This window comes from Gastrolobium bilobum, unplaced genomic scaffold (assembly GCF_033153095.1).
Source record: "Gastrolobium bilobum isolate Gb01-03AN ecotype WA unplaced genomic scaffold, APGP_CSIRO_Gbil_v1 utg28220, whole genome shotgun sequence".
In the NCBI taxonomy this organism is placed as follows: domain Eukaryota; kingdom Viridiplantae; phylum Streptophyta; class Magnoliopsida; order Fabales; family Fabaceae; genus Gastrolobium; species Gastrolobium bilobum.
The window spans coordinates 16,543-44,115 of NW_026896084.1; the positions used below are offsets into that span (position 1 = coordinate 16,543).

The 27,573-nt window shown below is 37.5% G+C and overlaps 1 protein-coding gene across 6 annotated transcripts; it reads right to left on the bottom strand.

Moving 5' to 3' along the window:
- Positions 1 to 27,463, bottom strand: LOC133297711 (protein LNK2-like). 6 transcript variants are annotated; one of them, XM_061496899.1, is made up of 8 exons: positions 27,164 to 27,463; positions 24,064 to 24,406; positions 23,764 to 23,872; positions 22,846 to 23,146; positions 2,688 to 3,401; positions 2,429 to 2,583; positions 528 to 897; positions 1 to 427 (listed from the first exon to the last, which is right to left on the bottom strand). In XM_061496899.1, exons 1-7 carry the CDS (start codon positions 27,185 to 27,187, stop codon positions 555 to 557), a joined length of 1,989 nt encoding a protein of 662 aa, XP_061352883.1. In that variant the 5' UTR covers positions 27,188 to 27,463; the 3' UTR covers positions 1 to 427; positions 528 to 554. The 6 variants fall into 6 exon arrangements, with proteins under 6 accessions (XP_061352883.1, XP_061352882.1, XP_061352881.1 ...); XM_061496898.1 differs by having other exon boundaries at positions 23,764 to 23,875; XM_061496897.1 differs by having other exon boundaries at positions 24,052 to 24,406.
- Between the last annotated feature and the right edge of the window lie 110 nt (positions 27,464 to 27,573).

The window sequence follows — 27,573 nt, forward strand, 5'->3', positions numbered from 1 at the left end:
ATTATTAAGATGTAGACAAATATTATGGCTTGTTATTGCTCCATTGGACACAATTTTGGTCAGAAACCAAGAACAAACTAGAATTCAAATTAAAAATCACAAGTTTATGACTCAATCTCAAATAAAGACACACAAAACATTAAGGATGAGGGGCAAGTATGGCAAGTATTACATACAGAAATACAACACCGACTTTAAAGCCTGGTCTCAGTCAGTCAACCCAAGACTTGATTAATTTGACATCTGAGTGGCCTTGCTACACACATTTAAACATAGCACTCAAGACCTAAAGTATGGCCAGATACTGAGGATACATGCTATCATGTTTTAAAACAGCAGAAACAGAAATATTGCTGATAACATACATGCATGAAACTGGTGCTCAGGATTCTACACTGATACTTGCGCTTGATAATGATCTCGATGGCTGACAATAACATAAAACAATTGCATTACCAGTAAATACATATATAATTGAAATAAGAAAGTCATAGCAATAAGCGTGGAAGTAGTAAGGAAGGAATTACCCTCAGATTTCTGGAGAAAATCTTTCTTCATTGAGAAGTTTCAAGCTCCTGAGTGTTAGATGCATTATCTGAAGTGTCTATGCAGGGGCTGTCTTTAATTTGATCCATAGCCTCAAATGACGACCAAGAATTCTTAAATCCAAGGTGAGAAAATTGTTGATTACTTTTCAAGTCTTCATCTGGTAAGCACCTCACAGGAAAGTTCACCAGGTTAGCTGCTTTGCTTTCACATTGCACCTTACTAGAAATGGGTGACTCCAATCTGTCAGAATAGCTTCCGGTTAACTCAACAGGCCTATGAAAGAGTAAATGAGCCACAGTTCGATCAACGGGATTGGTCTGTGTTTCAACATCAGGCATCCTGGCATATCTGTGATACCAACATGGTCCATACAGGAAAAATAGTTAGCATCTTAACAGGGCAATCAACATAACCAAAAAGTTGGATCGATCAATATTTAATGTGCTAACGAGGAAACAGAAGCCCTATTTTAGTGATGAATAGGTGTTCAGTTGAACAAAAAAGACACGTCTATTCTGTGCAGCACAAACCCTCTATTTACTTGGATGTCACTTTAATTTGTTTTACATTAGCTGTTCAACTGCACTGTTTCTGTTAGGACCCATTTGAAAGGTATGGGACATGGTATCCCACATTGGTTTTATGAGCAACTAATATGGAGTTTATAAGTTCATGGACACTCCCACCCTTTGAGCTAGCTTTTGGTGGTGCATCCCAAGGTTCTTATCAAATGGTATCAGAGCACCTATTATGTTTTGCAGATTGGAACCTGAAACTGGAACCCGGGGGTTGGACCCTTGGACTTGGAACCCTGGGCTTGGGCTGCGAAGCATGATGAATGTTAGGACCCATTTTCAAGGTATGGGACTTGGAGTCCCACATTGGTTGTATAAGCAACTAATTTGGGGTTTATCAGGCCTTGAGCACTCCCACCTTTTGAGCTAGCTTTTGAGGTGGTGCATCCCAAGGTTTTTATTAGTTTCCCTAACCAATCTCTTTATCTTGTATCTCATAGCATTTTTGGTTCAACATGATTTCATCATGACTTCTCTATAGAAAGTTATAAGCTACTCTTCAATCACTAAAATGTATTTTTCTTGGATATACTCGACCACAAAAAAGGTATGGCTGCTTTTCTCATGGCTACATTCTCTAAGACAACTCCCTTTTTCAACTTAATGTGGTGAACACAAGTCCAAACAGTATCAGATTTAAGCAGACGATAAATTGGAGTGGATACACAGCCCCAAACAACCCTTTGGTGTGGTAAAACTGAGGCACAAGATGTGAATTAGACCAGAAAAGGGTCAGCAAAAATCTTTGCTAAAGTCGTTCCTAGAAAAGGTGGCACAACTACTAAAAGCCTAGAAAATCTAGGAAATAGACTAGAAAGTGCCTAGTCCAAATGATAAAAGAGAACATCACTGGGAAAAAGCATATTGGGATGGACAAAGGCACCACTAGTTATTGCTTAGTGGGGGAAGAAACTAGCCAGAATTGTGGCATGGAGCAGGAAAAAGGTTGTGGTAATTGAGTGACAACAGAAAATAGCACTATTGGGTGATGTACACAGTGGATAACGATATTAAGGTTTGCAAAGTGGTTCTACAAGAAACATTGAAACCATAATGTATTCCAAATATTTCTGTGTGAATTTGTCCATCAGTGATGAAAAAGGGAAATATACAGAACTCGTACACAAGCACCAGATATTCTAGAAAATATACAGGAACTATATTGTTTTCCTCATTTTTTGCTTATGATGTCCAGCAGAGGTGAAGGAATGATACTGAATTCATAATAATAAGATCTTGACTAATAAACAAAAAGCAAAGTCAATGCAACTAAAGTAGTAGAGTTTTATGGTAGCTTTCCGAACCTGTTTTGGCTATTCCTTTCATCTCTAGCAAAAACTTCAAGTTCTCTGCAACTTTTATTTGTACTGCTTGTGTCACTAGCATAATGCCTTTGCATTGCACTTTGTGCCAACCGGAACAAGCTATCTCTGATGCAGAGTCTTATTTTGATGTCTAACTGTAGAAAAAGTTCGCCTCCGGATTGTAGCCATGTCCGAATTAGTATACAAGGAAACAATTATACTATAAAGCATATATTAGCAATTAGCAATAAAACTGTACCTTTGATATAATATCCTGAAGCCTGTACAGTATGGTGTCTTCAGCAAAATCATTATCAACTGCCACAGATATTGTATTCGAATCATCTTGTTCAGCTGCTGGATCCAGAGCAGGAAGAGCTCTAAGATCTTCAATTTCAGGAGCAGTCCCATCACTACGATGACTTTGAATTTCTGGGGGACATTTTTGAGTGATGGATTTACTACTGCTAGGAACCTGATGGTCCAATTGTTGCTGCTGTTTCTGAATAGCAAGTAATGCCTGCATTTGCTGCCGCCTCCTCAATTTTTCAATTTTCTCCTGAGGAGTCATGGTTTGACGCTTGAATGAGTCCATAGGCTTCTTCACTGGATTCACTATACTTGGAGACACTTCATACCCAGAAAGCACAGGTTGACGCCTAAGATCTCCCAACAGAGTCTGTGATATTATCGGCATAGGCGGATAGGTATTAGTAAGGTTCCCATACACAGAAGATGCCATATATGGATTTATGATGTTCTGATATAGTGTTTCAGGTCCATGAAGCTGCTTCGGTTGCCCTAGAATTGAAGACGGAGAAGATTGTATGACAGAAGGTTCCATATGATTCTCAAATTGTCTAGCCGGTTCTGCTGCTGGAGACCAATTACCATAGAAATCCTGCAGAGCTTTCCCCTCTTGTTTTACCTGTGATATTTTCCGATTTTTCAACAGATTCTTTTTCCTAAAAGCCTGCATATGTACAAAAGTATTGTTGAGATTATAGAATTCAGGTATAGAGGGAAAAATAAAAATAAAGATTGAATAATATTCTATAATTAAGTGGTACAAAAGGAAAAGTAATAAGCCCTATTTATACTAAATAGGAACTTCTAAAATAAGGAAATAAAATCACGAAATATAAGGAAATAAGGAATCTATTCCTAACAGATCATTTCGGATATTCTAAACTATTTTAAGATATAATCAAGATATTATACAATACTTTCTAGATATTCTAACTGATAGGAATGCAGCACTTGTAACTGCTAAGATTTAATTAGTGTTCAGCTATTTTAGTAGTTATTTTTAGAAGTGGGTGTGATCAATTTTTCAGAGTGCGAGACTTGTAACGGCTAATAACTGCCATTAGGAAATGCAGTTTGTGTTCTATATATAGGATTAGTTTATGGTATAGTTTGGGTATGTAAGTATTTCTGTATAGTTTAGATGAGGCTGGGGCAAGAGAATCTATTTCTTTACGGGGAGCATTTGGCCTTAATTTTTTTTTTTAATTTTTCCGTTGTTGATTAAACAAAATTCTCCCAGACTCTACATAGGGAGTTATTCGTATCAATCAGTGCTTTCGTTGAGAGATTTCAAAGGGACAAATTTGTTTTGGTTGATGTATACTTACAAGAATGACTGCACAAAGTGTAGATGCATTGGATGCAAAAGGATTGTTGCAGTGGAAGTATCAATCAAATCGCAGGAAACTATGTTGCGGAATCATGATGTGACAATGAAAAGTCATTCCTTGATGTTAGAAGTGTTAGTATATGGATGTCCTAGAGACAATCTTTTAATTAGATTAGGACATATGTGGACCTTTGTATTGTCGCAAATAAATAAAAGTACTATTTATCCTGTTTCATATTTTGTCTCAATATTACTGTTAATATTTTATATGAGTAATTGGATAAACCCCTTGGAATAAAATAGGTATCTCTTGAGTATCTGTGATGAGATCACGATCATGAGGATTAAAGGATACTGGATATTTATTCCTAATTTTATGTTCCTAGTCTAGAGACACTGAGAATGGGGATCAGTGATCTCGGGTAAGACTAGCACAGCTTATCTACTTGTATTCAGATGCAAGGTAAAGACCTCATGAGCTACAGATATGGAGATGTCTTAGCTAAAGTCGTGAGTGGATCTATAAGGGTATAGCTCGCACTGAACAGACCCACAAAAGAGACTCTATGAGGAAATCTCACAGAGAGTATCATTAGAGTAGTCTCTTTATATTTGGGTATGTCTTTCTTTAGACCAGAAGTTATTACCTAGACTGTGTTCCAGAAGGCATGCTTTGACTGTATACCTCGTATGCCTGAAAGATGGAGACTCATAGGTATACTGTTGGGCTTGTCCTGAAAGAGCACAGGGCTAGGGTGATAAGCTGAAGGAATTCGTCAAATCTCTGTGAGAGATTAGGTTATCTGTAAACCGGAGAAATCAGGATGACATTTATAGGGACTCGGGAATCTATGCATAGTAAAAGAGATCATGAGATGATCTCCCTTTAGAGTCAGTAAATTAAAGATTCCCTATTTCGAATAAAGCTTACCCTAAACCGCAAAGGTTGATTCGCTTCCTTACCCTAGGTTTTATGAGAAGGTAACCGAGACGAAAAGAAATACATACGGCAACCAAATATGTGTAATAGAATGATCAAGTCATTAATCTAACTAGCTCTGGGGCAACAAAGCATTGCTAGTGCTCTGTGTTGTCATTAAATGGGTTGTGAGCTTGTTGGGCCTGAGCCCATTTATGTCAGTGACTATGTTGGACCTAATGGGTTACACACTAACACCTTAATGTCATGATGATATAGCATTAAAGGTATTGGGCCTAATAATGGTTGTTAGCCCAAGATGAAGTTTGGAAGCCCACCTAAGAGAGAAAAGGCGCATGGTATTGTTAATGAGCTTGGATGGTCCAAGACATTACTAATTAATTTAATTAGTTAAACTAATTATCAAATATTTAAATTTTGAATTTTGAATTTGAAATTTGAATTTTGAATTTGAATTTTGAATTTTGAATTTTGAATTTTGAATTTGAAATATGAATTTGAAATTTGAATTTGAATTTGAAATTTTGAATTTGAAATTTTGAATTTGAATTTAGAATTTAAATGTTTGAATTTAAACGTTTGAATTCAAATTTGAATTGGCTATGAAAAGTTGTTTCATAACAAAAGGATAAGATGAGATGTTGTTGGAACAAATCCCTTGTATCAAGAGAAGATCTATGGAGATCTCCAAGGGCTGATTTGGGGCGTCATTTTGGTAGGAGATGATGGTCATCTTGTCAAACCAACAAGCTCCAATCAGATTTGGTTGTTGAGAGAATCAGTGAGCTAGTTGGTTCAAACTTGAATGCAACAGCTCAAATGTATCTGGACCCTTTTTGGGCTGAATAGGGGCGCATGAATTGGTGGTCATATGATGACCATTGGTTCAGAATTTTGACTAGATAAAGACCTAGTCTTACGAGGATTCAAAGGGGAGGTTGTTGGGATTTTTGAATTGTAACAACTCCACCTTTGTCTCACTCACTTGTGCGCCACTTTCATTATAAGTAAAGTAAAAATTCTGATTTGATACATTAATTCTCTCCCTCTCTTGTGCGCCTAGTTGGTGAGTTCCTCCTTAAGGTTTTTCAAAAGAACCAAGCCAATTCTTCTATATACCATTCCCACTCTTGTGAAGTTTTCATGCTGGAGACTTCACTCTTCTAAACACATATACCTAGCCTCCTTCTTCACCTATTGAGAGCATAGCAAGCCTCTCTGTGGTGGTCAATTGGTGGCTTTCAAGAAAGCGTTCTTGCATCTTGACGTGGGTGGTGTGGATCAACGTTAGAGGGTTTGAACTCTGCAAACCTAACACTGATCGTCTTGGAGTTTTGAACTCACATACAAAGGTAACATCACATGCCATAAAACATGATTCTTGATTGCATGTGTAATTCCGCATATGAAAATTTTTGTTTTTTCCTCTCACATGCTACGGCCTTCAAGGCCATTTTACTTTCAAGTGGTATCAGAGCCCGATCGCTTTACCATCGGCGGGTGATGGTACTTTGTTTGTGAAATTAATTTTCTCACGGTCAAAAGGTCTTTTTGTTAAAGATTAATTCTTTGCATGTGGATTTTTTTTATGAACATGTTTAATATGATTATGGTGTTCATATATCTACATGACCTCATGGTTTTGTTTGTTTTGATTCTTTGTGAAAGTTTTCAAAAGAAACATTTTTTTTTTTGAAAAGGGAATATGTTTCTGCCATGATGTGAATATTCAAATGCATTATTTTCTCCATGATTTTATTTAATAAAATTTTTGTATATGATGATGTATGGTTCGGCCATATGAGTTATGGTTGAATAAATGGTTTAATTTTTGTGATCTTTGAGAAAGATTTGACAAAGATTTGAATTATGCATAAAGATGCAAAATTCGACCATTGGGAGAAAATTGGGTATGTCTTTCTTTAGACCAGAAGTTATTACCTAGACTGTGTTCTAGAAGGCATGCTTTGACTGTATACCTCGTATGCCTGAAACATGGAGACTCATAGGTATACTGTTGGGCTTGTCCTGAAAGAGCACATGGCTAGGGTGATAAGCTGAAGGAATTCGTCAAATCTCTGTGAGAGATTAAGTTATCTGTAAACCGGAGAAATCGGGATGACATTTATAGGGACTCGGGAATCTATGCATAGTAAAAGAGATCATGAGATGATCTGCCTTTAGAGTCAGTAAATTGAAGATTCCCTATTTCGAATAAAGCTTACCCTAAACCGCAAGGGTTGATACGCTTCCTTACCCTAGGTTTTATGGGAAGGTAACCGAGACGAAAAGAAATATATACGGCAACCAAATATGTGTAATAGAATGATCAAGTCATTAATCTAACTAGCTCTGGGGCAACAAAGCATTGCTAGTGCTCTGTGTTGTCATTAAATGGGTTGTGGGCTTGTTGGGCCTGAGCCCATTTATGTCAGTGGCTATGTTGGACCTAATGGGTCACACACTAACACCTTAATGTCATGATGATATAGCATTAAAGGTATTGGGCCTAATAATGGTTGTTAGCCCAAGATGAAGTTTGGAAGCCCACCTAAGAGAGAAAAGGCGCATGGTATTGTTAATGGGCTTGGATGGTCCAAGACATTACTAATTAATTTAATTAGTTAAACTAATTATCAAATATTTAAATTTTGAATTTTGAATTTTGAATTTTGAATTTGAAATTTGAATTTAAATTTTGAAATTCGAATTTTGAATTTGAAATTTGAATTTTGAATTTGAATTTTGAATTTTGAATTTTGAATTTTGAATTTTGAATTTTGAATTTTTAATTTTTAATTTTGAATTTGAAATTTGAATTTGAAATTGAAATTTTGAATTTTAATTTAGAATTTAAATGTTTGAATTTGAATTTGAAATTTGAATTTGAATTTGAAATTTTGAATTTTAATTTTGAATTTAAATGTTTGAATTTGAATTTGAAATTTGAATTTGAAATTTGAATTTGAAATTTGAATTTGAAATTTGAATTTGAATTTGAAATTTTGAATTTTAATTTCGAATTTAAATGTTTGAATGTTTGAATTTAAACGTTTGAATTCAAATTTGAATTGGTTATGAAAAGTTGTTTCATAACAAAAGGATAAGATGAGATGTTGTTGGAACAAATCCCTTGTATCAAGAGAAGATCTGTGGAGATCTCCAAGGGCTAATTTGGGGCGCCATTTTGGTAGGAGATGATCGTCATCTTGTCAAACCAACAAGCTCCAATCAGATTTGGTTGTTGAGAGAATCAGTGAGCTAGTTGATTCAAACTTGAATGCAACAGCTCAAATGTATCTGGACCCTTTTTGGGCTGAATAGGGGTGCATGAATTGGTGGTCATATGATGACCATTGGTTCAGAATTTTGACTAGATAAAGACCTAGTCTTATGAGGATTCAAAGGGGAGGTTGCTGGGATTTTCGAATTGCAACAACTCCACCTTTGTCTCACTCACTTGTGCGCCACTTTCATTATAAGTAAAGTAAAAATTCTGATTTGATACATTAATTCTCTCCCTCTCTTGTGCGCCTATTTGGTGAGTTCCTCCTTAAGGTTTTTCAAAAGAACCAAGTCAATTCTTCTATATACCATTCCCACTCTTGTGAAGTTTTCATGCTGGAGACTTCACTCTTCTAAACACATATACCTAGCCTCCTTCTTCACCTATTGAGAGCATAGCAAGCCTCTCTGTGGTGGTCAATTGGTGGCTTTCAAGAAAGCGTTCTTGCATCTTGACGTGGGTGGTGTGGATCAACGTTAGAGGGTTTGAACCCTTCAAACCTAACACTGATCGTCTTGGAGTTTTGAACTCACAAACAAAGGTAACATCACATGCCATAAAGCATAATTCTTGATAGCATGTGTAATTCCGCATATGAAAATTTTTGTTTTTTCCTCTCGCATGCTACGGCCTTCAAGGCCATTTTACTTTCAAGTGGTATCAGAGCCCGATCGCTTTACCATCGGCGGGTGATGGTACTTTGTTTGTGAAATTAATTTTCTCACGGTCAAAAGGTCTTTTTGTTAAAGATTAATTCTTTGCATGTGGATTTTTTTTATGAACATGTTTAATATGATTATGGTGTTCATATATCTACATGACCTCATGGTTTTGTTTGTTTTGATTCTTTGTGAAAGTTTTCAAAAGAAACATTTTTTTTTTTGAAAAGGGAATATATTTCTGCCATAATGTGAATATTCAAATGCATTATTTTCTCCATGATTTTATTTAATAAAATTTTTGTATATGATGATGTATGGTTCGGCCATATGAGTTATGGTTGAATAAATGGTTTAATTTTTGTGATCTTTGAGAAAGATTTGACAAAGATTTGAATTATGCATAAAGATGCAAAATTCGACCATTGGGAGAAAATTGGAAAATTTTTGAATTTTGATTCTTGTTTTGATATTTTAATTGTTAAATTATCAAAATATATGTGAGAAAATATTTATATAATATTTGATATTATGTGCTTGCAAGCTATTTAAATTTTCAGGTGCAATTTGGAAGGGGATGGTCATGGTGCCCGAAATTCAAATTTCAAATTTTAAATTAATGTGTAATTTTGCTCTATTTTAATTAGAGTTGTAATTTAAATTTTGAATTTTGAAATTTTATTATTTGTCCCTCCAAAGATGTTTTGGAGTTTCTTTAATTATATGTAATTAGAGAATTAGGCTAGTGACGTATAGACGACGAGGAGCCGATGCTTGAGAAGCAAGATGGACAAATGCACGAGCACCATGACTATCTCAAATAAAACTGTTTTATATGCATGTATGCTTTTGTGTTTTGAACGACTAGTATGCATGAATTGGACAAATCGCGTTTGTATGTATTATTATGCATGTCCAATTACGACTAGTGTAATCCGATAGATGTTTGACATAGGATAACGACTAGCATGATAATAATATAAATGCGTTTGATGAGACCTAATAAACCCCAAATAAAAGGAACCCTTAAAGGAATAAATTATTAAGCATATGATTATCTCCCACCACCAATATTACTCGAACCTCCTCTACATAGTGGTGCTCCACAACTCAGTTGGGACCACTGTTTCGTTGAGTAAGAGTAGTATTAGAAGTGTTAGACACTTAGGGTGCTAGTTAATACTTAACTGAGACATAAGTTGCAGGCTCAGCCGGGCTTATGTGCTTAGGGTAATAATGCTAGGTTGGTTGCATGAGATGCACCAGTAAGTGACAAGGAGTTGTCAACCTAATGTTAAGAGAGGGTATGAGATACTGTTGATGAGGATCAACCCATTATTTAAATTAATCTTGCGGTCACAGACGGGGGTTAAAATAGATAATCGCACTCTTAATCTCACTAAGGTAAAATCTAAAAGTAGATTAACCCTAAGTCAAATTGGAAGGGTCATTGACTTAGATAAAATAGTGGGAGGGACAAATTATTTAAAGTCTTTAATAATTTGTTTATACAACATGTCTAAATATATTAATTAAATCATCTTTACATCTGTTTCAGTTTTTAGTATGACTAATCCACTGTCACTGCGCTCAATACTCGATACGAACAAACTGACCGGTTAAAACTTTATGGACTGGTATCGGAACTTAAGAATTGTTCTTAGGACCGAAAAAATAGCTTATGTCCTAGATGCTGCATTACCCGTAGCTCCTAGGGAAGGGGAAGATGGGTTCGCGGAATTTGATTTCGAGGCCCACAAACAGCACATGGATGACAATGTGTTGACTGTCTGCATCATGTTGGCATCCATGTCGCCTGAACTGCAAAAGCAGCATGAGCATATGGATGCTCCCTCTATTGTCTTACATCTCAAGGAGTTGTATGACATTAAAGGCAGGCATGAGAGGTATGAGGCCTCTAGAAAATTGTTCTCATGCAGGATGTCTGAGAACATGTCTGTGAGCAGTCATGTTCTTAAGATGATCGGGCTCATTGAGAAGCTAGGGAATCTAGGCTTCGTGATGGATGCCGAGCTAAGTAAAGACTTAGTCCTGACCTCGCTTCCACCTTCCTTCAGTCAATTCATTATGAATTACAACATGCATGGAATGCTTGTGAGCTTGCCTAAATTGTTAAGCATGTAAACAACTGCTGAAGTGTCTATCAAGAAGGATAGAACACATGCTCTTCTGATTGGTGGCCCTAGCAAGGCAAAGGGTAAGGGCAAGGAGCCTGCGAAAAGAGACTCCCTTAAACCCAAAGGAAAACCCAAGAAGAAGAAAGGCAAAAAGAAGGGTAAGAGTGCATCCAAGGACAAAAGCGATGCTGAGTGCTTCCATTGTGGCAAGAAAGGCCATTGGAAGAGGAATTGTCTAGACTACCTGAAGAGTGTGAAGGACAAGAAGCATGGTGATGCTTCTACCTCAGGTACTTTCATGATTGAGATAAATTATTCTTGTGCTAATCCTACCTCATGGGTATTGGATACCGGTTGTGGTTCTCATATCTGCAATATGTTGCAGGTGCTTAGGAGCCCAAGGAGATTGGAGAGAAACGAGGTGGACCTCCGCGTTGGCAATGGAGCAAGGGTTGCTGCTCATTCTGTTGGAGATGCCGACCTTATTTTGCCTACGGGCCTTTTATTGCATTTGAATAATTGTCTTTATGTTCCAAATATTTCTAGAAACATTATTTCTATTTCTTGTTTAGAACAAGATGGTTTTACTTTTAGTATTAAGAATGGTACATTTTCTATCATTTCGAATGATATTGTTTATGGTACTGCTTCTTTAATAAATGGATTGTATGTTCTGGAAATGGGAACTGAAGTGCTCAATATAGCCGTGAAACGACCTAGGATAGATAATCAATCTTATCTTTGGCATTGTAGAGTAGGGCACATAAACGAAACAAGATTGTCTAGGATGCATGCAAATGGATACCTAGATTCCATGGATTTGGAATCCTATGGACAATGTGAATCTTGTCTAGCTGGGAAAATGACTTGTCACAAGCCCAAAGGGCTTGAGAGTCATAGGGCTAGTGAGTTATTAGAACTCATTCACACTGATGTTTGTGGGCCAATGTCTATAGAGGCTAGAGGAGGATACTCCTATTTCATCACCTTTACTGATGACAAATCAAGATTTGGGTACGTGTACCTAATGAGATATAAATCCGAAGCCTTTGAAAAGTTCAAGGAGTTTAGGAATGAAGTAGAGAAACAGCGTGACAAGATGATTAAGACATTACGATCAGATCGTGGTGGCGAATATCTGAGCCATGAGTTTCAGGATTATCTGAGAGAAAATGAAATTCTCTCGCAGTTTACTGCACCTTACACACCACACCAAAATGGTGTCTCCGAAAAGAGAAACAGGACCTTGTTAGACATGGTCAGGTCTATGATGAGTGAGACTCAACTTCCAAAATCATTTTGGGGATATGCCTTAGACACAGCGACATACCTTCTAAATAGGGTATCGTCTAAATCTGTTCAGACCACACCATATGAGATATGGAATGGTAAGAGACCCAACTTGAGTTACCTCAGGGTATGGGGATCGCCAGCTTATGTCAAAACATTGGCATCAGACAAGCTTAGTGCTAAGAGTACTAAATGTCTATTTGTGGGGTATCCCAAAGGTACTAAGGGATACTACTTTTACTCCATCGATGAACACAAGGTGTTTTTGTCAAAGAATGTTGAGTTCCTTGAGAAGGATTTGATCTCTCAAGGAGCCAGTGGGAGTAAGGTTGATCTTGAAGAAGTTCAAGAACCACATGAACAGATTGAGGAACCCGAGTCTGCTCCGCAGGCGACGTTCTCCAATGGAGAATTAAACACACAACTCCGTAGGTCAACGAGGGTCATCCATCCACCTGAGAGGTATGGGTTTGTGATTGAGAATCAGCAAACCGTCGAGGATGATGAACCAAGTAACTACGAAGAGGCAGTCAAGGATGTTGACTCTTCTAGATGGCTTGAAGCCATGGAATCTGAAATGGATTCGATGTATCAAAACAAGGTATGGACCTTGGTTCCTAAACCGCACGGGAATAGTTCCTATCGGTAACAAATGGGTCTTTAAAAGAAAGACTGATGCAGATGGCAACGTTCAGACCTACAAAGCTAGGTTGGTTGCGAAAGGGTATCGTCAAAGACAAGGAGTTGACTATGATGAGACTTTCTCGCCTGTTTCCATGATCAAATCTATTAGGATCATGCTTGCAATAGCGGCATATCACGACTATGAAATTTGGCAAATGGATGTCAAGACCGCCTTCTTGAATGGGTTCTTGAAGCAGGAAGTGTACATGACACAACCTGAGGGCTTTGAAATCAAAGATCAGGAGCATATAGTATGCAAACTTCAAAGGTCGATATATGGGCTAAAGCAAGCATCAAGGAGTTGGAATATTCGTTTTGATGAAGTCGTTAAGAGTAACGGTTTTATCAAGAACGAGGATGAACCTTGTGTTTACAAGAAGGTTAGTGGGAGTAATGTCGTATTCCTGGTACTTTATGTAGATGACATATTGTTAATAGGAAATGACATCCCCACATTACAAATAACGAAAGAGTGGCTTTCAAAAAGCTTCACCATGAAGGATTTGGGAGAAGCGGCCTTTATACTTGGTATAAAGATCTATAGAGATAGATCCAAGAGGCTGCTGGGTTTATCTCAATCCACGTATGTTGACAAGATGCTAAAGAGGTTTAGCATGGAAGGGTCGAAAAGGGGTTTTCTTCCCATCAGTCATGGGGTATATCTTTCAAAGGCTATGTGTCCTAAGTCACAGCCTGAGAAGGATTGCATGAGTGGAATTCCATACGCTTCGGCTATTGGATCCATCATGTATGCCATGATATGTACGAGACCAGATGTCTCGGATGCTTTGAGCATTACGAGCAGATACCAGTCGGACCCTGGAGAGGGTCACTGGACAGCAGTCAAGACCATCATTAAATACTTAAGAAGAACTAAGGATGCGTTTCTGGTCTATGGTGGGGTTGATGAGCTAACAGTGAAAGGGTTCACTGATGCCAGCTTTCAGAGTGACAAAGAAGACTGCAAGTCACAGTCAGGGTTCGTATTCACCTTAAATGGTAGGGCAGTATCTTGGAAGAGTTATAAGCAGGAGACAACAGCAGATTCAACGACAGAAGCTGAATATATATCTGCTTCAGAAGCAGCTAAGGAGGCCATGTGGATCAAGAAGTTCATATCTGAACTTAGGGTGGTTCCAAGCGTGGATGAGCCCATACAGTTGCTTTGCGACAACACTGGAGCCATTGCGCAGTCAAAGGAACCTAGGTCTCATCAAAGATCTAAGCACGTGCTCCGCAGATATCACCTGATTAGAGACATCATTGATAGGATGGATGTAAAGATAGATTATATTCCCACAGATGATAACCTAGCCGATTCTCTGACAAAGGTTGTTTCTCAGAGAAAACATGATAGTCATTATGAGGCTTTTGGTATACGACTTAGGTCTGATTGGCTCTAGGCCAAGTGGGAGCTTGTTAGTATATGGATGTCCTAGAGACAATCTTTTAATTAGATTAGGACATATGTGGACCTTTGTATTGTCGCAAATAAATAAAAGTACTATTTATCCTGTTTCATATTTTGTCTCAATATTACTGTTAATATTTTATGAGTAATTGGATAAACCCCTTGGAATAAAATAGGTATCTCTTGAGTATTTGTTATGAGATCACGATCATGAGGATTAAAGGATACTGGATATTTATTCCTAATTTTATGTTCCTAGTCTAGAGACACTGAGAATGGGGATCAGTGATCTCGGGTAAGACTAGCACGACTTATCTACTTGTATTCGGATGCAAGGTAAAGACCTCATGAGCTACAGATATGGAGATGTCTTAGCTAAAGTCGTGAGTGGATCTATAAGGGTATAGCTCGCACTGAACAGACCCACAAAAGAGACTCTATGAGGAAATCCCACAGAGAGTATCATTAGAGTAGTCTCTTTATATTTGGGTATGTCTTTCTTTAGACCAGAAGTTATTACCTAGACTGTGTTCTAGAAGGCATGTTTTAACTGTATACCTCGTATGCCTGAAACATGGAGACTCATAGGTATACTGTTGGGCTTGTCCTGAAAGAGCACATGGCTAGGGTGATAAGCTGAAGGAATTCGTCAAATCTCTGTGAGAGATTAGGTTATCTGTAAACCGGAGAAATCGGGATGACATTTATAGGGACTCGGGAATCTATGCATAGTAAAAGAGATCATGAGATGATCTGCCTTTAGAGTCAGTAAATTGAAGATTCCCTATTTCGAATAAAGCTTACCCTAAACCGCAAGGGTTGATACGCTTCCTTACCCTAGGTTTTATGGGAAGGTAACCGAGACGAAAAGAAATATATACGGCAACCAAATATGTGTAATAGAATGATCAAATCATTAATCTAACTAGCTCTGGGGCAACAAAGCATTGCTAGTGCTCTGTGTTGTCATTAAATGGGTTGTGGGCTTGTTGGGCCTGAGCCCATTTATGTCAGTGGCTATGTTGGACCTAATGGGTCACACACTAACACCTTAATGTCATGATGATATAGCATTAAAGGTATTGGGCCTAATAATGGTTGTTAGCCCAAGATGAAGTTTGGAAGCCCACCTAAGAGAGAAAAGGCGCATGGTATTGTTAATGGGCTTGGATGGTCCAAGACATTACTAATTAATTTAATTAGTTAAACTAATTATCAAATATTTAAATTTTGAATTTTGAATTTGAAATTTGAATTTTGAAATTTGAATTTGAATTTTGAAATTCGAATTTTGAATTTGAAATTTGAAATTTGAATTTTGAATTTGAATTTTTAATTTTTAATTTTTAATTTTGAATTTGAAATTTGAATTTGAAATTGAAATTTTGAATTTTAATTTAGAATTTAAATGTTTGAATGTTTGAATTTAAACGTTTGAATTCAAATTTGAATTGGTTATGAAAAGTTGTTTCATAACAAAAGGATAAGATGAGATGTTGTTGGAACAAATCCCTTGTATCAAGAGAAGATCTGTGGAGATCTCCAAGGGCTAATTTGGGGCGCCATTTTGGTAGGAGATGATCGTCATCTTGTCAAACCAACAAGCTCCAATCAGATTTGGTTGTTGAGAGAATCAGTGAGCTAGTTGATTCAAACTTGAATGCAACAGCTCAAATGTATCTGGACCCTTTTTGGGCTGAATAGGGGTGCATGAATTGGTGGTCATATGATGACCATTGGTTCAGAATTTTGACTAGATAAAGACCTAGTCTTATAAGGATTCAAAGGGGAGGTTGCTGGGATTTTCGAATTGCAACAACTCCACCTTTGTCTCACTCACTTGTGCGCCACTTTCATTATAAGTAAAGTAAAAATTCTGATTTGATACATTAATTCTCTCCCTCTCTTGTGCGCCTATTTGGTGAGTTCCTCCTTAAGGTTTTTCAAAAGAACCAAGTCAATTCTTCTATATACCATTCCCACTCTTGTGAAGTTTTCATGCTGGAGACTTCACTCTTCTAAACACATATACCTAGCCTCCTTCTTCACCTATTGAGAGCATAGCAAGCCTCTCTGTGGTGGTCAATTGGTGGCTTTCAAGAAAGCGTTCTTGCATCTTGACGTGGGTGGTGTGGATCAACGTTAGAGGGTTTGAACCCTTCAAACCTAACACTGATCGTCTTGGAGTTTTGAACTCACAAACAAAGGTAACATCACATGCCATAAAGCATAATTCTTGATTGCATGTGTAATTCCGCATATGAAAATTTTTGTTTTTTCCTCTCACATGCTACGGCCTTCAAGGCCATTTTACTTTCAAGAAGAACATTCGACTAAACTCCCCTCACTCATCACTAGTGTTGGAGATATCAAGAAGTTTGGCTTTGCACACTGAACTTCGAGAGGGTTTTAGCAAACAACATTTCTCCTTTGTTAAGTATGGGGTAAATGGTAAATATAGTGGAACACAGCCAGATTATACAAAATTGCATAATTCCCATAATGAAGATTATAGAATGACAGCCAAGAAGGTTGAATTACCAGTATTTTTTGCAGTTGATCCAGTGGGATGAGTGGCATGCGTTGAAGCTTATTTTGATGTACAAGGAACACCACCAAAACTTCGGGCTCAATTTGTTCAAATTTGTATGGAGGGAACTACATGGTACTGGTTTAAAGTCGTCAAAGAATCTGATCCACATGTTATCAAAAAAAAAAAAAAAAAAAGAATCTGATCCACAAATGGGATGGTACAAATTTAAGCACGCCAGTTTGATCGTTATGGAGAAAATCATTTGGGGAATCCTTTTTCACAACTTATGGTTTTGACACGGAAAGGATCAATTGATGATTTTATGGAAGAATTTGAAATGTTAGCTGCACAAGTTCCACCAATGCTAGAAGAGCAATACCAAAGGATGTTCTTATGGGGGGTTAAAGGAAGATATTCGTTTGGAGATTCTCGCCATGTATGTTAACGACAAATATAAGACCATTTCTATGGCTAAGTTGGCAAAATGAAAGTCAGGCACTACTGGAACACAAAAGCACGCAAATGGTTGGCCAAGCAAGAGTAAGTATTGAAGAAATGTTATGAACAGAGGTTCATACACAACAAAGGGAAGAAATTTTGAATTAGTAATCAAATTTGATCCCAACGAGCCAGCATCGCAACAGTCTGGATGTGTTGATAGACCTACAGAGTCAGAGGGTAAGTCCACAAGAGGGCCACACCCAGGAGTACATAATTTATCCTACCAAGAATTGTTGGGTTGTAAAGCAAAATGACTATGTTTTAAGTGTGGATAAATCTATAATCCTGCTGATGGAACTAGAAAATTATACTAAAGTAAAATAATGGAGACAAGCTCCTTACAAACACTAATTGCAGAAAAATAAACAAAAATACCCTTAGCTCACCCTTAGAACCAACACACCTCGACTCTAAGAGATCCTCAAATCCCCAATATTCACTCAATCATGTCTACCTTACTTCACACATTCCCTCTCTTTTTATTCCCTCCTCTAAGAATATTCTAGAAAATTTCCCTAACAAACTAACTAACCTATTCCACCGACTCCAACTAGTTTGGGATAATGGTGTTGATGTTGATGTTGAAACTAACTAACCTATTCATTATTTTCAGGCCAATCAATACTCCCCCTTCAAAACTAACCTTGAACTTAAGGTGACGAGAGAGGATAGGTAATGTGAAAGAACTTCCACCCGGATCCCACTATTTAAAGTATCTTGAGTACATTGGTAGTTTCAATTCATAAGTAATATAAATGGCCAAAGAAACATGGGATGCCTTAGAGTTATCATTGGCTGAATTGGGCCTGTTTTCCCATCCACCATTGGCTTGATTATGAGTCAAGGCTTCCGTGGTGCAAATCCCATTACCATGACCTGTTCTTCCTTGAATTTGTCCATCCATTAATCACCCCAAATAGCCTCCTTTTCTATTGTTCTTTGAGCCAAAATCAACATCTGACCTAAGTCATCAACAAAACCCATCCTCACGTCTTCACGAATTTCTCCTCTCAACCCATTTAGTAACGTTGCTTCCATCACTTCATCATCAATTGGCGAAGAGGAACGGACAACATCTCAAATTGTTTGCCCCCAATCGAGCTTTGTAAATGGAATCTCTGGAACAAGGCTGAACGCAATAGCCCCCAATCAATAATGGGATGGCTAGTCTCCCGCCCATAGAACCACACCAATGTCGCCACATCCCGTCCTAGAACCATCACATGCAAATAAGAGAGTAGACAGACATGCCAAGGAAAAAATGAGCATCAAACCTGAAACATAGGCATCGTATTACCTTGTCGTTAAGCGCCTCCTGCGTCCACTGACGAAATCGCAACCCACGGTGTTTGTCTTCGCCACAATTCGCAATTTTGATTTTGCTTTGCGTCATCACTCCAGCCCCAACGAATGAACCCCAATTTGAGCATGTAAAGTCTGAGACACTAATTACTGAAGGTTGAATTAGGCCCTCAGCATTGACTCCTCCACTTTGGGCCATAGAATTAGGCCTATTATGTCCTACAATTTGGGCACTTTGTAGCCCACTATGTACAACCATACTTCCATGAGCAGCTCACCCCAAATAACCATTAACACCTCTAAACCCGCCTCCATTTCGATCCGTTACTAACTTACTTCTCCCCAAAATCGTCTCGGGTACTTCTCTCTAAGCTAACATTATGGTCTAATTTACAGGGACGCAACCCAGATCAATCTGGCCATGGAGACGTAACTTCTCCCTTTCTCGTTCTTTCTCTCCTTCTTCGTCTTCGTGTTCTTTATCCTTTTCCTCTTTGATAGAAACCAACAATCCAATTAGAGAAACAACTCGTAGACAATGTATTAATATGAACCAACAGTACAATGTTCAGCAACGATTACAATAATAGAGACAATATAATCCTAATTACAGTGACAGTAATGGAAGAACAATAACAACAATGAAAACTAGACATTAACATAGATATTCCTGAGCAATTTGAGAGGCTCAGGGGTCTCTCCCAATATCCAAAAGGATGCCAATACTTCCCAACGATTCCAGATACCCTCACTCTTCTCATTCCTTGCTATTTAACCGTCTCAACCTCCCTTCCCATGCCATTCTGTTGAAACTGATTTGCGGAGTCAGCAAAGGCTAGGCCCACATTATTTTAATCCTTCCTATACATACATGATCTTGGGCCAGATCGTATCACTCTTAGATTTTCTTTTTCTTTTTCTTCTGCCTCTACATCTTCTTTTGCACCTTCACTTTTGTTCCTTCTGCAACATTATCTTCCTCCACATCTTCTTTGTCTTCTTCGATTTTTTCTCTGATTGAGTATTGTGTTTCTTTATTTCAAACCTCTCTATCTCAATCTTCTCTATTCCCTCATCTAACACCACTAATTTTTTTAAAATTTCCTACAGCTCTAAATTGTTGATTCTTCCCGTGGCTTTCATTCTCTCAAGGGTTTGAACCAGCACCACCCCTAGATGGGAAGTGCTCTGATATCAAATTGATGGAACAAAAAAATTATATTAAAGTAAAATAATGGAAACAAGCTCCTTACAAACACTAATTGCAGAAAAATAAACTAAAATACCCTTAGGTCACCCTTAGAAGTAAGGCATCTAGGTTCTAAGAGATCCCCAAATCCCCAATATTCACCCAATATAGGGCTACCTCACTTCACACTGTAAAGAACCAATTCAACCCAAAAGCTTAAGCTAGTGGGTGAGGGCTTTATAATGGTTTTATATATCTCAACACGCCCCCTCACACGAGAGCCCACTGGGCTTGAAGAGTGGACAATGCACAGGCCCACCTACCTGTGCGAAGAAAGAAATTCCACTAGAAAGAAAGTGGGGGCGGTGAGGTTCGAACCCGGTACACCGAGGCTCTGATACCATGTAAAGAACCAATTCAGCCCAAAAGCTTAAGCTAGTGGGTGAGGGCTTTTTAATGGTTTTATATATCTCAACACACACATACCCTCTCCTTTTATTCCCTCCTCTAAGAATATTTTAGAAAATTTCCTTAACAAACTAATTAACATATTCATTACTTTCAGGCCCACCACCTGCACACCAATGTCTAGACAAGGCAATTAAAATTTTTAATTTGGGAAGAAAAAAGCAAACATGTTCGTTGGAATCAACTCATTTCAGCGAATGAATCGAATGCTGAGGAGGACGTGGAAGAAGCTACAACGGAAAACAACACATACCATCAAGAACCAATTTCCAGCATTCTGGCTTGAGGACAAGGCAGATTTTAGGGAGGGTGGAATTGATAGGAATGCAGGACTTGTAACTGCTAATAACTGCTAAAGTCAAATTAGTGTTCAGTTATTTTAGTAGTTATTTTTAGAAGTGGGTGCAATCAGTTTTTTAGAATGTAAGACTTGTAACAGCTAATAACTGCCATTAGTAACTGCAGTTTGTGTGTTGTATATGGGAGTAGTTTATGGTATAGCTTGGGTATGTGAGTATTTCTGTATGTTTGGCCAAGGCTGGGGCAAGGGGATCCATTCCTTTGCAGGGATCATTTGCTCTTAATTTTTTTTTTTAATTTCTTTATTGTTGATTAAATAAAATTATCCCAGAGTCTAGACAGGGAGTTATTCCTATCACTAACACTCTGGCAATGTAGGTTTCCGCAGGGACAGTCATTGTAGGTGGCTAGAGAAGCTGGGGACAGCAGCCAGAAGACACTGGACTGCTGCCGGGATAAAGACAGCAGTTGACAGTAGACTTAGAGAAGCTTGTCAGAAAGATGACACGACTAAGACACGAGCGAACATGGTCGGTGATGGCCAAAAGATGTGGTGCGGACTGCTAGAAGGAGGAGACAGTAGTGGAGATCAGAAACCAGAGTAGGAACACGATCATGAAAATAAAGTAAAACTCCGAACTATATAGAGCTTGACAGAATAATACTGCCCGGACATGTCAGAGAGGATGATACCATGTTAAAATTATAGGGATTTAAGCATAGACAGAAAAAACAATAAAGACCAAGAAATATTCTGCAAAGAGGTGATTCAAAAGACAAAGTAATAAGCTATATTTATACTAAATAGGGGACTCTTAAATAAGGATTAATCATGAAATATTAGGAGATAGAGAAAATATTCCTAAGAAACTATCTAGGATACTCTAAACTATTTTAAGAAATATTAAGATATTATATGATATTTTTTAAATATTCTAACAAGTACAAAGATCAAATGCTTTGTTGAATTGGAGAAGGAAAGAGGTGAAAATAAATCTTGTGCTAGAGCTCTTGCACACAATTAAGCCAAGGGCACAAATATAAGTGAAATTCTACATAAATAACACATGGAAAATAAAAGTCCAATCCAAGAAAGATATTCACTACGGAACAGAACCAGTGCATCCTGAAGATGCTAAACTGCTTATCTCAAATTTCCAAAACCTAGCAATGAAGGAACATATACCTCTAGTCTCCGAACTCCTAAAGAACGTAAAAACATTTCCATATAACAAGGCCTTATATTGCTAAAAGGCTGGACCTTGAGCTTTAAACTTCCCAAAGGTGGTAAAGAAATAAAATATAGAAATTGAAGCTCAAAAGTGAAAGGACCGGAGAAATCTAAGGACTGAATCCTCTTATCTGGAGTGCTTGTGCAATGGAATTATGGAAGAAATAAGAATATAAAAGAACTGCTTCCGAATTGCCCATGTTATCATTCCTTTCCATTTCCAATTGATAGTTGTCCATCGCAATCAGAACATTGTCACTATCACTACCCCAGAATTGATTTAATTTTTGTATTACAAAATTGGATCACATTCAAATTTATCCGGCCAAACAAGGGCCTAAACTTAAATATCTACTCTGTAGGATCATGTCAAAAAGATAAAATTTACAGACAAGTGAAATATCGATTTGGCCTAAAAGAAATGGACAATAAGCACAAGTCATTATTAGATAGACATGCTTTTATCATAAAAGCAGGCTTTCTGAACTCCCACTGAAATGACTCCTGATATGACTATTGACACATAATTCACAACTTCTTTTGGTGTAGGAATACCCGAAGAGAACAATAGTTGGTTTGATAAATGGGATAGCAGAAATCAGGAAGCAATCATAGATGGTAGCATTATATATTTATATGTTTCTAAAATAATTTGGGATCCGTTATCAGTTTGTTCATTTTCTGTTGCAACAACTAAACCAGAGGTTGCAGAAGCGGTGCTTCCTACCATATCCTGATTATATAGTCTGAAGGACAAAAATGAAATAAGTAATTTATTTGGTCAACTATACAAAGAGAGACAAAAATAATATAGAGACTGGTCATTGTGAAAATTAATTGACCTACCTGCTGCTCCTTCCCAGTAGGTTTACTTCTAACTCCAACAGACCCCTCATCAGCTGTGGTTGCATGTGAATTTTGTATAACCAGAGATGCAGGACCACCAATCTTCTCATGGCTGAGGGCATATGATTGATCATTACATTGAACATATTCTTCTTTGATTTCCAAAGGCTCAGTCCTTAAAGCACCTTCTAGACTTGGTGAGTTCAAGTGTACGGGTTCTGGATTGTTACTCACATCTTTAGAGGACCAAAGCTCATCTGAGTTATCAAGACTTACATGGCCAAATATGGGGTCATTATTGCTGCAAAATCATCACTTGTGAGAATATTCAGTCAGGTAGATTCCCTTGCAAAATACAAAACTATTATCTGTAAGGATAGATATATGTCTACAAATATTCAGTGTTAATCAGGAACCTCAGTACTTCTTTCCAATGTTATCCATCACAGCACCATAAAATTGAAGCCAAGGGGGAGTAAAACACTAAAACTACCTACTAACAATCAGTCTAAATTAAAAAATATGAAGTCTTGTTTCCTAGTTTAATAAGTTAAGGTGATCATAAATTTCACATTTGGAATCATCCTTTTTTTTCACTTTGAATGATGTTACTTTATTATTGAAGCTACAACTATGCACAGCTGCAGCTGCATACATTGTTCAATTTGAGTTTGACAGGAAAAAAGATTAAAGATACCTAAAATAAGTTTGAGCAATGTGTGAGCATTTGTATAAAGTGGTGAATAATACAGTTCTCAAAAACAGGATAACAGGAGAGAGAAGTTATGTCCATTTTACACTTCAGTATTACAGGAAAAAAAGAAAAAAGAATGACAAATATTAAATAGATTTGTGAACATAGTGCAATCAGTCATATGCATGTATCAGATATAGAACAACACAAATAATCTACTTTACCTGAAAATTTGATCAAGGTCATCAAAACTTCCTATGTTAGCCCATTCGTAATCATCAAAATCACCTTGCTCTTTACCTTCATGAGATTCCTTTTCAAGTTGTGTAGTCTCTTCTGTCAAACATTTACACAATTAGGAATGGAAAAATATAAGTCCATATCATGACAAGTTATTATATTTCATATAATGATGGTGTGACACAAGCACAAAAGACATCAGCAGACAAAAACCTGCACATACACAAAAATGCATTGACAGACATGCTATCTACTAAAATTCCAGCAATTACCAATTTTACCACCTCTTGATGAACTGAATTTGCTAAGTTCACTAAAAAATTTAGATTCTTCAGTACCCCGAGAACCGTGATCAATTTTAGCTGCGCTGGATAAAGACAAGTCAGGCCATGAGTTTGTTCCATATCCTATGGCAGATAGTCTTCCGCTATTGTTGAGGTTGGAACTGCTTCCTAGCTTTCTTTCATCAAAATCAGTTTTAGCCTCTGATCTTTTCAGTTCATTGAGCTTAGTCGTAGCAGCTTCTTGATTCCATTCCTTCTTGTTGCTAAGATCTTCACTTGCCTTCAAATAAGGCACAATATGATCATCATTGTCACCCTCCTCACCCCATATTATGTTAGCAAGCTGAAAACAATCCAGCACTAAACATTAATATCATTGATGAAGTTGAAGTCAACAATAAAAAGTCAACACTTTAGATGCCAACGGTAGTAACATTAATAGACACAAGGAAGAAGAGAAGTGTACAAAGAAAGAGGATAAGACACAAGAAAACTTTACAGCAACTTTATAACAAGGTATCACGTAATTTCAGTAATGCAAAAGATCACACAGCCTTTGAAGCTATTGAATAATATTCCATTTATTTGTTTATTTTAGGGAAATACTCAGGTGCTTTGGCTGGCAACACTTGAAAATTTTTAAACTGAGTATGACTACTGGAGCACAGTTGAAGTTGGACTTAAATGCTAGCAGATTATAATTCTGCAACTTCATATGAAGCACAAATTTCAATCTTGAGTATTGTGTGGGATTATGAAACTATTTATCATAATACAATGACTCCATCCAATCAATTTTAAAATGACATAGGTAGGTTGATCTCCAAATATTTATGTCAAACTTGAGCTTAATTGTAAGAAACGGTCCAATTATGATTCTCTTCTATGCCATATTGACTAGATTATACCACAAAAGCAGCTCTTCCGATAAGATTCTTCCTTGATAGGTTATCGAGTCAGTATAAATGAATGGGTCTGGGCTGAACCAGTATAGTTCTCTCATTTCGTTTTCCAACAAGTCAATGCTATGTAACTGTACAAAAGGATTTGTGAAATCCTCAAGAAATTCCTCTAACAACCCTATTCTATTTATATACCAGAATTTACAAACTCTAATAACAGGAAACTAAATTTAAATCAAATAAAAGCATAAATTAATCACATAATGTACAATCCTTGAGAAGGATATATATGATCTATTTCCCTAAATAGAAGATATTATCAAAAACTCTCCCTCAAGTTAGAGCATACAGATCATATGCACCAAGTTTGTCACATATGAAATGTATTTGAGGTCCTTGCAGTGACATTGTGACGAAATTGACAAGCTGCTCACTAGAATTAACACCATAAACTTATCAAAGATGCCCAACCATACCTGAACCACCTTAGGAAAACAGAGGCCTCACAACCAAACACAGACCACATCAAATCAACCTCTGATCAACTCATAAACTCAAAGAGTAACACTAACGCGCTATCAAAGCCAAACCGAAGCTCAAAGCAGGATATCCATGCCTCTGGACAGCAGCAAAGACCTACCAAGAATAGCACATAAACAGTTCCAAACAGAGTCGAACGGTGGCGGTGAGCCCAGATCTATGGACAGAACCATACAGTGAGCACGCCTGGAAGATGGCATGTGGGCTACATGTGCCAACAAATGAGGCACACATGGGATGCGTGAGAATCATACACCGACAGATTGGGCTGTGCATGGGGCACGTGAGAGCTTCTCTGACGACGGCGCTTGGAGGATTCTGGACTAATTGGAAGCTGTCTGACGAGGTGGGTCTTGGTTCTTCAATATCAGATGAGCCTGCTTCTCTGCCTTTACTGCTAGAGGAGCTTTGCTTCTTTTAGTTTCAAACCTCTGATCCCAAAAGCCAAAATCCCATCCGGCCATCCCTAGTGAATCTCAACCTATATGGATGATCTTTATGGCTCCCATGTACAAATGGATTTGTGAAATGCTTGAAGAATTAAAAGGTTTTACAATCTCTAATAACAGGATCAAATCCTAAATTAATTACATAATATACAATCCATCGTCCATTCCTCATCTCTTCATGTGCTTCCAGCCCATCAAAGAAATCCCTCCCCCTCACCCACATCATGTAAACTATTATCATCTATATTTCACCTAGAAAAAGTCTCAACTCAAATACGTCAGGACTACCACAAACTGAAGGACAAATGCAGCATTTCTAAGAAAAACAGAACCGCATGATCTTCCCCCAACTGAAAAACCCTTTCAAATATATTCCTTCCTGAGAGTAACCAAATTCAGATTCAGGATACCCTTCTCATTCATGTCCCCATTAAATCTATGTACTCTGTCATTATCAACATAGGCGTAGAGAATTCGACGACCATCTAAATAAATCAGAACTGAGCAAAGTCTCTCTCTCTCTCTCTCTCATCATCCATCATATATATAGTGGCAGAGCCACGTTGGATGGAGGGGGTGCCTTGGCCCTAATAACCTTCTAAGTTTTAGTGTTTGACACTAGCGAAATTCTCTTTCGCCCTAGCTGAGTTGGGAGGCTGGCTCCGCCACTCTATATATATATATATATATATATATATATATATATATATATATATATATATATATAGTGTAACTTACGCTGGTGTAAAATGATCCTGACCCATATATATATATATATATATATATATATATATATATATATATATATATATTTGGCCTCCAAGACATAACAAACAAAATCATACATTTGTTACAGTTCCAACATTTGCAAGCAATATTTGTTTTCAATTGTAGAATTTCACGAAACATTATAAGCACTTAACCTTAAGGATAAAAATAAAATAAAAAAGAACCAGAAAGAGAGAGTGACAAATTCCAACTACTCAAACAACATCATCACCTAAATCTTGAAAATTCCATGTTTAAACCACCACCACACAGACACACAACAAATCATCAAATTCATTGCAACAAGAAGAATCTAAGCACTTCTTATAACACCTCAAAAATTTACACACACAATAAAAAAAACTTTACCATTCACTCTAACCAAAATTTGAGCTGAAAAATCCAAAACAACGAAAAAAAAGTTGAAAAAAAATCACTCACCTCTTCGTCGTTCCAATCAAACATTTCTTATAAATCGAGCAAAGCAATCCACAAAACCGAAACCAGAATCAAATACCAGGCAGCAAATTAGCTCACTCATCGCCGAAAATCCCCACAAAATCACAGAGAAACGCACACCATCAAATCGGACCGAGAAAGAAACAGCGTCTCTTCACTCTTCTCAGCGATATAGAGAGAGAGAGAGAGAAGAACATGCAAAAAGAGAGAACAAGAAGAAGAAGCTTTCAGTTGCAATCTTCACAAAGCAAAACAGTAACGGAGTTTCCAGAAAGAGAGAGACGAAACAGAAGAAAGATAGTGTACGGGGTCGAGTCCACGTGACGTCACGTGGATAGGTGAATGGTTTACAATTACACGGTGGGGCCCGCACGATAGACACGTGTGAATGT